General features: G+C 36.4%; 1 protein-coding gene across 1 annotated transcript; it reads right to left on the bottom strand.

Moving 5' to 3' along the window:
• Positions 1-6848: 6848 nt before the first annotated feature.
• ZNF518A (zinc finger protein 518A) lies at positions 6849-16280 on the bottom strand. Its single transcript, XM_075216172.1, has 3 exons — positions 16176-16280; positions 12158-12216; positions 6849-11919 (listed from the first exon to the last, which is right to left on the bottom strand). Exon 3 carries the CDS (start codon positions 11845-11847, stop codon positions 7702-7704), a length of 4146 nt encoding a protein of 1381 aa, XP_075072273.1. The 5' UTR covers positions 11848-11919; positions 12158-12216; positions 16176-16280; the 3' UTR covers positions 6849-7701.
• Between the last annotated feature and the right edge of the window lie 216 nt (positions 16281-16496).

The raw sequence follows: 16496 nt of genomic DNA, 5'->3' as shown, positions 1-16496 counted from the left end.
TTTCCTTCAGTAAAAGCAGATTAGATGTCAAGCTATTATTATATATATTTATGCCAGTGCAAGATCTGAATGACTTTATCAATTCACTATATATTGATAATCCACGATGGATTTCACAAGAAATTATGGAAATACTTTACAGAACAGAGCAGACAAAGCCTACTGATCCTATACACAAGTATACTTCACCCTGGTGTATGCAGCAGCCTGCTGTCATCGCTTTGCACACTTCACACTGACTTTTCCTCAATATTTTACACCTCGCCTTTGCAACTTCCCACTTTTAAGATGTAAACTATGCACATACCACATGGTACTATGGAAAACAAAGACTGCCTAAGCAAAACCAAATTGTGTGCATTTCAATGTATCCGCCCCAGAGTGTATTCAGCCAGGAGTCCAAGTCACATGACACCACTGCCAAATGTGTTTGCAAATTGTATAATGACTAAGTACAGTTGCAACTCTTTTGTGCAATCCCTCTTTCCATGTACATCAGGGTATCTAGTCCACTTTTACAGTCTATAGCATTTCATGACAAGTTGTGTGTCAACAGTAAATATGTGGCAGTACGCTAATCCTAAAATGAAAGTCGTCCTAAAAAAAATGTATTCTAACAACATTCACAAATGTACATGTAAAGGTTTTTTTTTAACTATGACAAGGCAGAATATTTGACCTCAGCAACTGCAAATACACTACTATTTAGTGCAAACTATTATTCTCTTATCAACCAATTTACTCTGAGAGTGAGGTGACCTTCTATAGAACCTTATCTTGAATGTTTGGTTCTAAAAAAAAAAAAAGCTCCTGACAAATGTGATTGTGACTAGCGCCTCATTTACATAAGAATAGATGTATTTTAGGTTTAGTGGTCAACTATTCAAATTCAAGTGAAAGCAGCCATATTGTTTGTATTGTACATTTCACAATGCAGGTCTATAGAAAATAGTATTTATGGGACAATTTCCCATTCTGTATTTAAAAAACAGATATGACAAAAAAAAAGCAGTAATACATATTAAAGGTTAAATTTTAACTATGCAACAGCTAAAGGAAAAATGCCACGACAATATGTCACTAGTTCAGAAATGTGTCAGAACTGAAGATTTCCCAGACTTTTACGGTACAGGACACTTATTGTGTCAACGGCTAATGAAGAAAGCTAGAGAGCCTCATGGAAATCCACTAACTAGTTAACAATTACAAATACCAAGTTCTGTCCTGGCATAGGAAATGTTACACATTTCTAATGTAACAAGATCCTTTTGAATTGGGATCAAATTGCATTTTAGGTTCTATGCTCTTAAGTGTTAGTAAAACTAGAATTCCAGAGTAATCGTCATGCTAACTAGTTTTGTAAAGTATATAGAGCTGGATTTACTTTGTTTTAATAATTGACTTTACCCTAAAGTCCACAGGGACTTGATGGTTAAAAACAAAAATTGTTAAATCCGCCACTGAGACCAGTTAGAAACCCTGGTTCAAATTTCAGCATAAACTTCTTGTAACTTTGAACAAGTTACTACATTTTGTGTTCTATATGTGAAAATTAAATTATAGCCTTAAAACTGTAGATTATTATAAAAAGATTATTAAAGTTGGTTGTTTTTTAGAAAATATCAGCAGTGAAAAAAAAAATGCCATACAGTATTCATAATATCATGAAGCAATGACTGAGTTAGGGAGACTTTTAAGCAATATACTAATTATAATATGTAAATAAGTCGCTACTATTTCCAAAAATAGATTTCTGGGAAATACCATTTACACAGTGATCCTTTGAGTCAATGTTTTACCCATTGGTTATTTTTACAGCATGACTGCCAGAGCAAACACAATTCCCAAACTGTTCCACCCTTGCTGGTCAATGAAGAATAGGGATTTTAGCTCAGCATGTAAAATGTTATAAAAGACAAACAGTAAAAAGGTTTAATGTGAACTTTACTCCCAAGGAACTATATGTGAAGAAGCCACTCCTTTTCAGGAGAGCAAATTTCCTGGAAAACACCACTTTTGTGGAATGTTCAGAAAACCCAGCGGTGGATAAAGCATTAACTTGACAGGCTCCTATGTAATATTATCAGAAAGTATGGTTAGGAGCAAGGATTGACTCTGGCACACCTACACAAGTAGCTGGCTCTGTTGCCAGATTAGAGGCTAACTTCACCAAAAACTAAAAATATTCGTTTTGAAATTAGGTATATCAAAGTAAAAATCCATTGTAAAATAAAAGTTTTATCTGCCTTCTGGAAAGTGTACTGTGGGGGGCTTTGATGCTTAGAGTAAAATGCCTAAGCCAAATATCTGTCTGTGTGTGTGTGTGTGTGTGTTAAGGAATTTAGACTGTAAGCTCCAATGGGGCAGGGACTGATGTGAGTTCTCTGTACAGCGCTGCGGAATTAGTGGCGCTATATAAATAAATCATGATCCTCCCTCCTGCTCAGATAGGCTCGAGATTGTCAAAGCACTCCTCTTGAATTATCAAGCATGGAAGATGGAATTTGAAGAGAGAATCTCCTATTTAGGCTGCTGGCATTGGTGACCCATTGCCGGATCTACTGAGCGCAGGTTAAGTAGCATTTAGAATTTTATCTTAACAAACCTAATATGTATAAGACAAAAGGTGAGTGCACAGTAGGGCGATGCTGGTAATATAGTAAGTACTGAAAACCACTAAAAAGTCTTTAAATAGCATCGGAAATGACATACTCCACTTGCCACACAAGTAAAAATCCAACTGTAGAATTAGGCACTATGCATTCATAATAGAATTTTTATAACCCCTTTTGTTAGTGCATCCTTGAATTTGTTGAACACTTAACCTGTCTTGTTTCTAAACCACTAGTAATCAAATGATCCCGTAGACTAAAATTTCTATAAGGTCTTCTGTAATAAAGATGACTACAGTACAGTATTTCTAAGAAAAATGTTTTCGAAAGCCTGAGTAATTACTCCACAAACATCATCAATCCATAGCTTATTGTTGTTTACAGAAATACATTGACACCTTTATGACTGAGGGTACTTTACAAGGCACAAATTAACATTATTTTTTGGGGGGTATATACTAATCGAATGAGAATAATCTATTAATAAAGAGAACTGAGTATATTATATACTAATTTTTTTATGACCCATTTTTTAATAGCATTTTTAATTAAGTTTTGCTATGTTTTTTTAACATTGCAGGTGCTTTATTTCCACTTTTTAATGTTTGTTTTTTTACCTTGCTATTGTGGTATGCCCTAATAACAGCATATACCACCAATATCGGCTTCAGTAAGTTACAAACAGGTGATTTTTTTTTACTACAGAGAGCTACTTTGGATGATCTTGTATACAACAGTTCTCCCTCCTGTAGGAGGAAGCCTTTTTGGATGCATAAGTACAGCATCCTATTGGACACTGTGCAGCACTAATCTTTCAACATCATCATTTATTTATATAGCGCCAGTAAATTCCGTAGCGCTTTACAATTGGGAACAAACACGGTAATAAAACAGTACTGGGTAATACAGACAAAGAGATAAGAATACCCCCGTTCATAAGCTTATTATTCCATCAGGAACCTTTAATAATGGATCCTAACAGACTCCCTAATGGATTAATGGGTTTCAGAATAAATATGTTGTGAAATTTGCATAAGTGAGACAAAGTGTAGTTTTGGTAACAAATCCTATATTATTGTTGGAGCCCCTCCTCTCTAGTATGTTGGATAGTTTTTTGTTTTCCTTAGAGCACTGATATCCGTGAAAAACAAGTTAAGCTAATATAACAATACATCTAGTTAAATTCACATCTGTATATTTAAATATTCCCTTTCCATAGACTTAAAGGGGTGTCTAATTCTCTTAAAATGTATATTGAAATTATTTTATTCTGTAGCATAATGGTTGAAAAACATTTCAAATTTTTTACAGCACTAGAAAAACAAAACACAACTGTTTTGCGGAGTGCAGCAACATTGTTACAACAAAGTTAAAAACAAAACAAGGGGAAGTAGTATTTGCTTTCTGCAATGTATACTTCCGGAACTTACACTTGTTTCACGGGCCATTAGCGCATTTCTATGGTTACATATCCCTGCATTATATAGCAAAAATGTAAAGAAATTGTATTTTATGCTGTATTTGTGCCAGACAGTAGTTTTAGATAGAGTTCTCTACAGATGTTCTATACAGCAGTTCAGTTATGTTTGCCACATACCAGACAATCTCTCAGGTTCGAAGACCAAATCACTACAGCCTTAGCTGCGGGTTGCTGGTGCCGTTGGTAGATAGATGGTTGTGTACTCAGGATGGTAGCCCTCATCTTATGGGGCAACAAAGGCTATAATAGGCTAGTTGGCCGACTTAGCCTGCGATATAACATTTTATTGTACAGATGGATGTTATTTTTATAGAAAGTCGGAATAAATGTTGGAATAAATTATTTAACACAATAAATCACTGTGTTCTACTAAAACTTATTGTTCATAATATTTTTGTTTTCCCTTATTTTACTATATTGCCTGGTTTTTTTAAAACATTAAAATGAAGGTTTGGTTGAAGATGCTTAGGTTTCTAACAGAAGGATGCAGGAAAATAATTATTTTTTTGCAAATTAGGTTAGACTTTTGAGGTTTTAAAAAGAAAAAAAAAAAAAGTATGTAAATTTCCTGCTAAAGACAAGATATCTGCTATTGCTGTATGATTGGATCATATAGCACACTAAGCATTTTTTACCTTTGCAATCTGGCTGGACCAATATGCAGCACTTAACCTCATACATCAAACTCCCATTATCCCATAGATTGTAAGCTTGCGGGCAGGGTCCTCTTACCTCTCTGTCTGTCTCTATTACCCAATATTATTTTATTATTGCCTATGTTCCCAATTATAAAGCGCTACGGAAGTTACTGGCTCTATATAAATGTTGATGATTATCTACTATGAAAAGTAAAAGTAATGTTACCCGTCATAATTTTCACAAATATCTTCAGCTCTGATGAGTTTTTGAAACCTTTAAATCTTCTGTCAATGTTACTAGCTCTTTTATATGAGACCACATGTATTTTAGCTTCAGTGGTCCTTTCAAAGCTTCCACTTAGCACTGTTGTCATTGATATTTGTATAAACAATAAAACTCCAATATCAGTTATAAGAAGGTGGTAAAACTGGACCCTGGTGCATGGCCAATCGGACAGGATCTTATGCAGAGCAGATCATTCAGGTCTCCGTTGCAGCTTGTTCGTGTGATTGGAATATTACCACTCACACAAAGGATGAACGTGACAATCTTCCAACCATATTTGTCACCATGCCAGATAATGATCGTCTCTATGTAGAGACAATCGTTATTAGGGATTGCTGCCGTTTTTCAGGCTACGCACCCTAGGATATCAAGCCAATTGTCGCTGCAATATCACAGCATGTGAGGATACCTTAATTCAAACAAATCTGCACACACGCACATTTCAAATAAGAACAATAAACATTAGTTAAATGGGTGCTGGAACGATGCATCACACAAAAGCTACCATAATGGCAACAGTTCTGATATAATAGAACACATTTATCTTCCATAACTTTAAAATGCCAATAATATCCAAATGTGGAACTGGCATATAGATCTTCTATTTAAAACCAACGAGAAAGAAAAGGCCTTTTCTTAGGCTACACCTCTTGTCATCAAACAGTATTCAAAGGCTCCATATTCATTATTAAACTTTGTGTTTTTGTTTACATATTGTCTTGAACTAAATTATATCTAAACTAAGCCACCAATTCAGTTATTGTAGAGAATACTGTAAAATCCTTAATTTTAACGCTACCAAAAAGTGGCATTTTTGCACACAAAGGCGACATGCAGTGTTCAATGATACCCAATTCTTTCTGTTAGATCATTTACTTCTGATACATTACAACCAGGAAACCCACATCCCACAGCCTGGGATGGAATAGCTACAGGTATAGCTCAAAAACAACATACAGCATGGTCTTTCCCATGAATATTTTTTTAAAAGTAGGTAGCAAATTTTATATTGTTTTTTTTTTCTTCCCCAGTCCTATAGGGCTTTCTTTTTGCCAAATAAATATCTTTTTAATTTATGTGTTTTCAATAGACTTGTTGTCGCAACAAAGTTTATATATAAATGTAGTTTCTGGAATTCCTCTCTTAACTACATTCACAAACTGAATTCAACCAATAAAATATCCCTCTTATTTGATTCTACTTCTGATGTTTACATGGATATGAAATGTGTACTTGGGGATTTAGCCTGTGATTTGGACCATAACAACATATTTTATATATACACACACACACGCAGATCCCCCATGTGAGCAGGTACCCCATGTGTTCAGGCCCACAGTTCTTAAAACAAAGATACCAATCTACACCAATGGCATTTGTACATCACGGATCACACACCACTGTTTGAATCCTCTAAAATGTACAGCTCTGTGGATTTTCGATACAGCTTCCACTATCCTTCCCTTTTCCAAGATAGACAGAGAAACCCCATTCCCTGAACAGTTGCTAATTCTTGAATTATTGGCCCATATGCTATCCTGCACAGCATATTCAACTATTTAAGGTGTATTATTTAGCTTGGTAATGCAAAATCTTTATATATTACTTTTCAAAAATTAGGTATATCTATCCTTTATATTACCACCGGTAGAACGGCTAATTTCAATTTCACCATTAAAGTGTACCATTGTGTAGACACATGTTTATTTTCTGTATTATAATATAATTAAAGTAAATATGTACCATATCAAATAATCAGTCTACTATCGGAACAAGATAGGTGCCTGGAAGGTATTGAAAGTGGTATTTAAGAAAATATATAAAAAAATAAATCATGATTATCTTTTATTAGACAAACTATAAAGGAAAAGGGTACTTTGTACATTAGATTGGCAAAAGAAAAATAACAAGATGCATATATACAGCCATTCACAATAATTCACTTTTAATATTCATGAAAAATTAGCAATGTAAGCATCTCCTTAATGTCTTGGCAAATCATGCTTTCTCTATTTACATGTGACAAAAAGTAAGTATTTAGTAGACCCGGTTTTGAATAAAAAAATTAGACAAAAGTAAAATTAGAATGTTTTTTTTTTCCAAGGCTTTCTTTCCAGGTAGTATACAGTTTTCTTGCAATAGAAAGAAACGTGTACATTAAATATTATGAGACAATGTTGTAAAAATGTACGCAGTACACACTTGAAATATGTACCACAACTGCAGACTTCACACATTTATTCATGGTGGCTTAGTATACAAACCTGCACCGTAAATCTACAAACCTTGAGTTTATCATTTCACATAATGTAGGTGCTCTCCTACGTCCCTTCCAGTTATTGAAGACTACAGATTACCAAAAATTGAAACTCTCTTGATCGTTTAGCATACTATTCACAGAACTTACATTTTAAATCCCATAAAAAAAGGAGGGGAAAAAAAACTAATTACAAAAAGGGATGGAAAAATCTTTGACGGTATAAATGAAAAAAAAAACAAAAAAAAAAAACCTGAATAATCACAGTACGGACAAGTTTGTAAGTTTGTACAGCAAAATACTGGAAAGGATTTCTGAGCCAAAAATGGATGGGATGGGCGAGGGGGATAAGGAACACTGCTGCTAGAGAAAAAGGAAATAGCAGCATTCTTACAGTCAAATGCGAAATTGCTCACTTATGAAAACTGTTAAAACAAAGTGTTCCAATCTTTTGTGGCTTCCATCAGATGTCTTTGGCCATGCCCAACCCATTCGTCCTGATTGTCAAATATCCGACCACAAAACCAGCAGCTGAATTTAGTTTGAAGCTTGTTTGCAGGTGTGTTTTTCACAATTTTGTAATTGTTTTTGCTAGTTTTCTTTAAGGTTAACTTGAGGACAAATCGTTCTTTTACTGGGCTCACAGGTTTTGAGCGTCGATGGCGCCTTCCTGCAGAATCAGCAGAATTCAATAGCTTTGACTCTAAAAGAGCTTCAATTGTTCTTTTGGATAGTGACACCTTAAGAACATGTCCATTGAATTTCGAGATGGTTCTCATTACGTTAATTACTTCAGGACCATCTGCATCGGGATGATTCAACACAACGACCGGCTGATTCCTCAGCGGATACTTTATAAGTTGATTGGAACTGAAAGGATACAGTCGTAATGTCCTCACGAAGTCCTTGGGAGGCGTTTGTGTGGCCATCTCTGGAAGACTCTCCACTTCACTTGTGTAAGACTTGGCTTTGCATTTCCTATGTAGCATTTTCTTTCGTGGCACTTCCTGTAAGTATTCGCTTACTTTCTTCTTTGTCTTAAATTCGAAGTCTGCTTCATAGCTACTCGAGTCTGCTGATGTTTTACGCTTCCAATTCTTGTTCTTAGAGTTTGATGTACTCAGGTTACCCTGCTTGCATTTCAGTTTAGGCATCTTTGAATGCGCTGCAGAAAGTTGCGAAAGTGTTTTGTCATCACTTGTGGAATACAAACTTTCTTCTGCTAAACTAGCATTGGAACTAGACCTCAGATAAGGTTTTCTCTCCGTTGGCCTACTACGCAAATAATCTGAATTGGTGACTTTGCTTGAAGGTGTATTACCACCATATCCCTCAAGTGCATTTATGTCCTCTACCTTAATTGAGGCAGATACACCGGCTTGATTTTTACTCCTCAAAAAAGCAGCTTGCTGTGCATCATCAGGTTTCTTTGGTAGCAGTTTCTGGTTCATTCGGTTTAATTGAACAGCTTTCTGGGCGTTTGCAGATGCAGTTTTTGGTAAAACATAATTCAAAAGGACTGCTTGTTTTCCATCAGGAAAGACAGCATAAACTGGTTGCTTCTGCAGGGACTCTTGTTGTTTATTAGCTTCCATATTTCCAGTTGCCCTTGAAGCATCCGAGTTTATACAATACTGGAGGACATTTAAGTTTATGGGAAGTTTACTTCCAACAGCAGAACCTGAAATTATATTGGCAGATACATTATTCGAGGATGCACCCAAATTTGGTTTTAAAACATGAGGTACAGGAGGGCGCTGTAATCTAGGAAGTGCCATTTTCCCTAAATTGTTCATTGCACCCATGACCTGAGAGCCACCGTTAGTCACATTTCTTATGGTGCCAAAAGGTCCATTGGCAATCGTTAGTACCATGCCAGGCTTTGTGTTGAGCATAACTGGAGAGTTAAATCTATTGGAAGTAGAAAATGTTGCAGTACTGGGAGCATTTGTCTGACTTGAAACCATTTTTAAGCCAGCCTGGTTATTAGGTACAATTGGCAGTACAAACCTGTTAGAACCTGGTGGATACAAAACAGTGTTTGCTTGCGACATTCCTGAAAGCTGTGGATTGTGAAATAGTTGGAAAGATGTGGGGCCACTGGAAGATTTTGATATACTGTACATTTTGTCTTTTGCCAGCTGTTGGCTAACTATTGCATCAGAGTGCGTTTTCAGAAGCTCACTTACTCTTGAAGGGAGTGAAGTTTTCATACCGGACAAAGATGATTCCGGCTCTTGCTTCATAAATACAGCCGACGATATAACATTGCCATTTGGTAGACGATTGTCAAATTTTGTACCAGGGTTCGACATAGGTTGCCTTGTAAAAGGGAATGTGTTGCTGCTGGTATGCGAGTTTGGAGTTTTTGCTATGCAGAGCTTGTCATTTACCCTTTTATTGTCTTGCAGCATGTTATGTAGGTAAGTATTTTTTGCAACTGTTTTGGGGTCAGATGGGCGATTTTGTAAAGAGAATACTGATGTAATCCTTGGCATAAAGGCTATATTGTCAGATTTATTTTCCAGCGATCTTGAAAGTCTATCATTCATTTGAAGATTTCTCACTGCAAACTCATTTTTAGACATAAAGTTGGGACTTGTGCAAGAGAAATTTCCAAGACCACTTGCTGTTGATGCATGCAACATTGAACTGTTTAAGTCCTTACTATACAATTGTTTCACTGATGTTGGCCCACTGCTTTCACTACTGGGTCGTGGTCTGTACAAGAAACCAGTAGTTGGATCCACGCTTAGACTACTTGACCCAGGGGTTGAATTCATTCCATCATTAGAAGATTTGTAGTTGTGGTCACTGTCAAAAAATTGCTGCTCATTAATGTTGTATTCTTCAGGTTCTTCTTTAATTTTTCTAACAAAATCAGAACCAGAAGATGAATTGGGCATACTTAGACTATTCACACTTTTTTGTAGAGGTTCAAGAAACGGCTGTCTATTAGCAGCTCCTAGCTTAGAGGCAGATTCATTTCTTCTTGCGATAAGTGACCCAAGTGCGGAGGTTATGCTCCGCAAGGAACCAGCCTGTTTCTCCACTGTAGAAGCCTGTGTAGAAGGAAGCCTATATGGCGGATTCAACCGATTATCTATAGTGTTTGGTGACGCTCCATACGATCCATGACTAGAGCCCTGAGAAAAGCGAGGTAAGCTATTGGATGGCCGAGGTGATGGCTGTGAAGTATTTGTTGACTGCTTATTTGATGGCAGTAACTTAATAACTAAGTTTTGCTTTCCATTGACCATTTTGTAACCCACAAATGTTGCACTGTAATTTGCCGGTACTGTGATTTTGTTGTTTTTCACCATAAGTACAGTAGGGCCATGAACTGCATTTTGCAAGAGGCCCATGTTGCCTTGCGTAATGGCTTCTTCTTTGTTACACTTTATTGTGGTTACAGAGGAAACACCATCATTTAAAGATTGTTCAGAATCGATGTTATACCCAGAAAAGTCTTTCAGTGATTGATTTTTATCTGTGGATTTATACGGATAACCACTAGTGCTGTCTACGCGGTCTGCTGCCCTTTCTACACCAGGGTGGTTGCCTCCTTGTCTCCACAATGAATTTTCTTGAGTATCTGTTTGGGGTTTTTGTTTCAGTCCTGCATTTGTCTGTAGCATTTGTGCCTTAGAATTGTCCAGTACGTGGTCATCCCTTGCATGAACATGCTCTCTGTGTCGGGCTAAAACATGTTTCACAATAAAGTCCTTCCGCATTGCGCTGTAGTTACAGTACTGGCAGCTAAATGGTAACAGTGTACTGTGACCCTGAAGATGTCTCTGAAACTCGATTTTTGAGAAACTGATATGATTGCACTTTTGACAAGCATACTCTATTCCATTGTGCCTGTGAATGTGTTGAACAAAAGTGCCAACATCTCTAGTAGAAAACCTGCATTTTGAGCAATTGAAGTGGCCGTTAATGCAGTGCATAACCGTGAAATGCTTTGTTAAGCCCAACAAAGTATATAAGTAGTCATTGTTACAGATCTCACATTTGACTAGTGTGCTCCGATGAGTTTTTCGGTGTTCTTTGAACTCCTGAAAATCGCTTGCAGAGAAGTTACACATTTCACAGGGATATAGTGGCAATTCTCCGTTGTGACATATTAGAAAGTGTTTCTGAAGATCATTGGGGCTGTATCGGATTCCATTTTTGCATTTCTGGCAAAAAAAATGAAGTACCTTTGCTGCTATATTGGCAGAATCATCATCTAAGTTTGGTTCAATTTTAATTTCTGTGTTTTGCTCTTCAGGATTCCCAAGGTTATTTAAATTTCCTCTACCCACTGATTTCCTTGCTGTCTGTTTCTTGGATAGAGACTTGGAACCTTTTTCAGCTGCATCATTCATAGTAACTTCTTCCATTGCTTGATCTATTGATATATCAGGGTTTTCCTCCATCTTTTGTAAAACCCTTTCATTTATAGAAAGCGATGAAGATACAGTATTGGGATCATGGGGGTCAAAAGGATCTGTGTCAAAGTCCCATAAATCCTCTTTTGAAGACGTGGATTCCTCAATATCCATAAAAAAGTCTTTATTTGGTGATTTCATTATAAATTGTGATTCTATCCGTTTTCAGATAATTGTGGATCAGTGTGAAGCAAATCCTTTACTTTAGTTTACCTATGTACAAATAAAAAAATAATTATAATAAAATAGTAATAGTATACAACTAACAAAAAAAACCACATTTTTTATTTGCAATTCATTTTTGTACATTTCACTGCATCATATACGCCTAAAACAGTACTATATGTAACAATGATTAATGAAAAATGCAAGTTAATGTATTTACATGAATAGAATGTCACATATCATACAGCCTCATGCTCGAATTATTCAAGAAAAAAAATTAACTTACCTCACAAAACATCTTTCTCCATGAACTTCCAGTTATTCTTCTAAATGATAATGATAGGCCTGGATAGGTAAAGAAATAAACAGTTTAAAGAAGATTCAGTAAAAATGTACATTTTATGTTTAACAAGTATTGTATATAATTTGGTATTTGGTAATGATGAAAACATCATTATTTAATCTTAATCATAAACAAAAAGTTTTAACAATGGTTAATATTAAGAAAAATCCAAATGTAAAATTTATGATTAACAAGTGAAACAAAAAAAAAGAAAATGTTATGTTATCTGGTGTGTTTTTTTCCTCTGTTCTTTGGGGGGAAAAATATCTCAAGTATACCAGCAGAGGTATGTCTAAAGTTGCACATTGGTGTTACATAGGCAAGAAAAAAAAAAAAAAGATAGAAGCATTAATCCATGAACACGTAAGCTGAAACTCCAATGACTACTGCTGGTTTGACATGGAAGGCATTTACGTAAATTCCTCTCCAATCAAGCAACTGTAGATTTGCTCTGAAATATTTTCTGATGCAATCCTATTCTAGTTGAATATGCAGTAATGTCATTTTTTGCACATGTTATAAAAACTACTGTAATTTATTGCTGCAGCTATTTAGTATATATATTGTCTAGGATTTTCTAAATTTTAGGATCATTTTTTTTAAAGATAAACTGCATCCTCTCCATTTAATAACCAGGATTAACTTTTCATCTGGATCTATATACTCTGCTGGGAATTTATATTTTTCCAGTAAAATGTGCATGAATTACACTATGAGTGTTTTACATTACAAAAACCTAGTGATGAGGATTAACACTTGAAATGACATTTTTAAAATATGTTCCCACCCTTGGTTTATTGGTTAGTGTTTGTGACAAGAATTTCCTGGTAACATCAAAAGCTTACATACCAAATTAGGCTTTATGGCCTGTGAGTTTAATTATCAATCCAAAATTACAGCAGCAATTTCCAAAAGGTCAACAAAATATTCTGAAACTTAATTTAGAATGAAACAACAAAAGGTTTTAAATTTAGTGTTGCATTTCCATGGTATCACTGCTGCTTAAGGCAAGCTAATTGGACAAATCAGCCATGTACAAATAAACCAAGCAAACACAATGTTTCTAATTTCATAAAATTTTAATCTAAAAAAATTAACATTGTGTTACGTTATTTTATCATAAACATGTCAGAATGTGTTACTTATCTATAGACGACAAGAATCCAAAGATCACAACACAGAATAAAACAGTTATTTGGAGTAACGGCTATATGAATATTGGGACAGACTAAGAAGATGATACAATATTTAGAACTCAGAAAAGCTGAGGTTCCCTTTGGCTACTGGTTGGATACAAGTAAATATTCAAAGAACATCAGCCCAAACTCATTGGGCCCTGCAAATAGGTCTGTCATGACATAGAGATATATATATATATAGCCTTTTTTTTTATAGGGGGGATATCATATTTGGTTCTACTATGAGAAAGTAGAACCATGTATGGTAAATATCTGTATGAATGACTACTCTAATAATGACTTTTGCATAATAAGTAGGAAGTATATAATTTACATCAACTCTTTAATCACAGCCTTTGCTGACTGGGACCATGATTATATCAATGTGGACTATATAGTTTTTCACATACTTACTGCAAAAAAAATGACATACTAATGTTCTGCTTGGATCCTTTTTTTTATATCTCACATGAGATATAAACAGTTACAAAGGTCTCACATAACAGATCTTATACCAATTTCTCAAGTTGCCCAAACAGGTTATATTCTGAAGAGTTAAATGTGTGATAATTACCATTCACATCAACACTAATTCACCTGTGCATGATTAAGAAAATTCACAAAAACATTGTAAGTTAGTAGATCAATTCTGTGTTGCAGAGTGTGTGTGTATTACTACTAATAACTGTGCACTTTAAGTGGGATGGACTTTTTCAAAAATATGACAGCATCCAGTAGGTAAGCTGTGAATCATTTCCAGTATAAATGGGAGCCATTTCAATAAATAGTATAATTAACTCCTTACCATTAATAATGTGACCTGCTACATAAAGCTGTCTTTTTCCAGTTTATGCTCCCACATCAACAACATTTATATAAGGCATGTTCTTATGACAAATTTGCACTGTACTGTGAAGATTAGTGAATAGCTCATTGCAGCATTTCTATTCTCGCACTTTCAGTTTCTTATAAGGACATATTTTCACTATTTTTCTTTTTCAGAATATGTGCATAGACCAACTGTGTCCAATTATACTACTACATTTAGAGCAAAAATGCAATAAACAAAACATGACAATACAAGCAGTGGGCGGTTACCGTTTAAGATATCTTCCCAACTGCAGATTTAGATAGTAGAAAAGGTTAACCAGTAGGACATACCTACCCACTGGAAATAGATACAAACTTATTGAAATCATGAATACGCCACATTATTTTTTTAATAATTGTTATGAATTCGCTTTTTAGGGAGCAACCCTTAGAAGAAAATAATTTGCTTATCAGAAAAGTCTTTCAACAGGGCTGGAGATGCATTGATGGACTTCAATGCAATTAAAATGTTGCAAAACTATTGCCACCCATGCCTTTTTCATTGAAAACAAAATGACAGATTCAGTTGCTCCGCATGAATGCCGAGTGGCCGGATCTGCGTCCAATACACCCAACCGAACCAATAACGGCACACAATTGGTCATCGGCCAACTGGATTTTCCTCTAGTCCCAAACCACATCTGATTGAACCAGAACAGGTATTGATCGGGATTGTCAGTCATTGCAGGCTCAAACACACACCTTCATTTTTTTGGGCCAATTTGGTCTAACACTACCAAACTGGCCTCCCCTACTGCTCCATGTAATGGTGGCTTTAGCAATATATTAATGGAAGTCGTGCAATAAGGCATGGCCTTCGGGTCATCAACAACGTTGAAAAAAAACATTAGTGAACAGGTGGCCAAAGCATAAACAACAAATACCTCCCTAAACAATAAGTTACTGTTGGTAGGTCAACATTGCAAAACTAATGTCAATTATACTTACTATCGCCACTATGACATTAAAATATGGATTCTAAACGCAGATGAGAAAACCTTTCATATTAAAAATAATAATGCTTGGTCATTCACTGTAATCTGCCAGCATTTTTATTTAGTATTGCACAATGCCCCAAATGTGCAGTGAATAAAATGCACTTTGGACATCAACTTAAGTTACAAAGGAAAAAAAAATATGAAACAAAAATGAGTTCATTATTTTGCTTGGGAGTTCAAGTAACTTATGTATCTTTGCAAAAATACACATAACTATTGCTCACACAGCTGCAAATAAAACAACAATGTGCACTAAAATGTTTGTGCAAAATGCATATTATGAATTATTAAAAGTTTATTTTCCCCCCTTCATTTACCCTAAGACCATATACAATTGCTGCAGGGGGAGGAGGGGGGTACAAACATGGGGTAATATATTTTGGTTTATTACAACACACAGCACAAGTGGGGGGGTATCTCACAGACCAGTCATTAGTGCAGTGAAAACAAATCCTGTAGAATGGGGCAGCTAGTCCCCCCAGTACAAGGCACAGGGGAAGGGATTAGGGGGAAGTAGTGTAAGAGGAGAAGCTGTGGGGAGCGGCGGATGGACACTGGGAACCCCTCATGTGACTTCATCCACATAAAGCAGCCCGGCCATTTAAGGGGCGTCATCCATGCGGGTTGCACTCGGGGTCCCCCCCCTCTACCCGGGTCACCCCAGCCCCACGTCAACTTTGCCAACTTTCGCTAACTTTGCCAGGCACTATTTAACCGTTTCCCCCGAGCACACGCACGGCAGTCTCCCTCCGCCCACGTCCACTGCACAAAGTCAACCGAACTTCCAACCCGCCCGCGTCTCACCCACTAAGGGGGGGAAAACCAATCCGCCCAGGGACTCTCTCCCGTCACCAGCGCTCGCCTCGCCCGCTCTATCCAGCCCCTGCCCGCTCTCCGTCTACAAGGAGAAATTACCTTATTTTCCTCAAATGCTGCCCGAGTCACCGTTGGCGGCCATGACAGTTACATCCGGGGATTGTCCTGGTTTCGGTAGACCTAAAATGGACTCCCAAGCAGAGACGGCGGAGTGATTTGTGCTCCACCTTGTCTCTGTGGTGAGGCAGCCAACTCTCCCCTAGAATCATTGTTGCATATGACCAATGTGTTTTGTTTACATTCATACCATACCATTACCTTCTGTTTTTTTTCCTCGTTTTTTGTGTGTGACTTTAATCCCTGCTTATTGTCAGGGTTTTTTTTTTTTTTTTTTTTGCAACATCATCGAAGTAGACTGGA

Source organism: Mixophyes fleayi, chromosome 6, assembly GCF_038048845.1.
Source record: "Mixophyes fleayi isolate aMixFle1 chromosome 6, aMixFle1.hap1, whole genome shotgun sequence".
NCBI classification, from domain to species: domain Eukaryota; kingdom Metazoa; phylum Chordata; class Amphibia; order Anura; family Limnodynastidae; genus Mixophyes; species Mixophyes fleayi.
The sequence above is the reverse complement of the archived record's forward strand: the minus strand, read 5'-3'. Positions and strand labels throughout refer to the sequence as shown.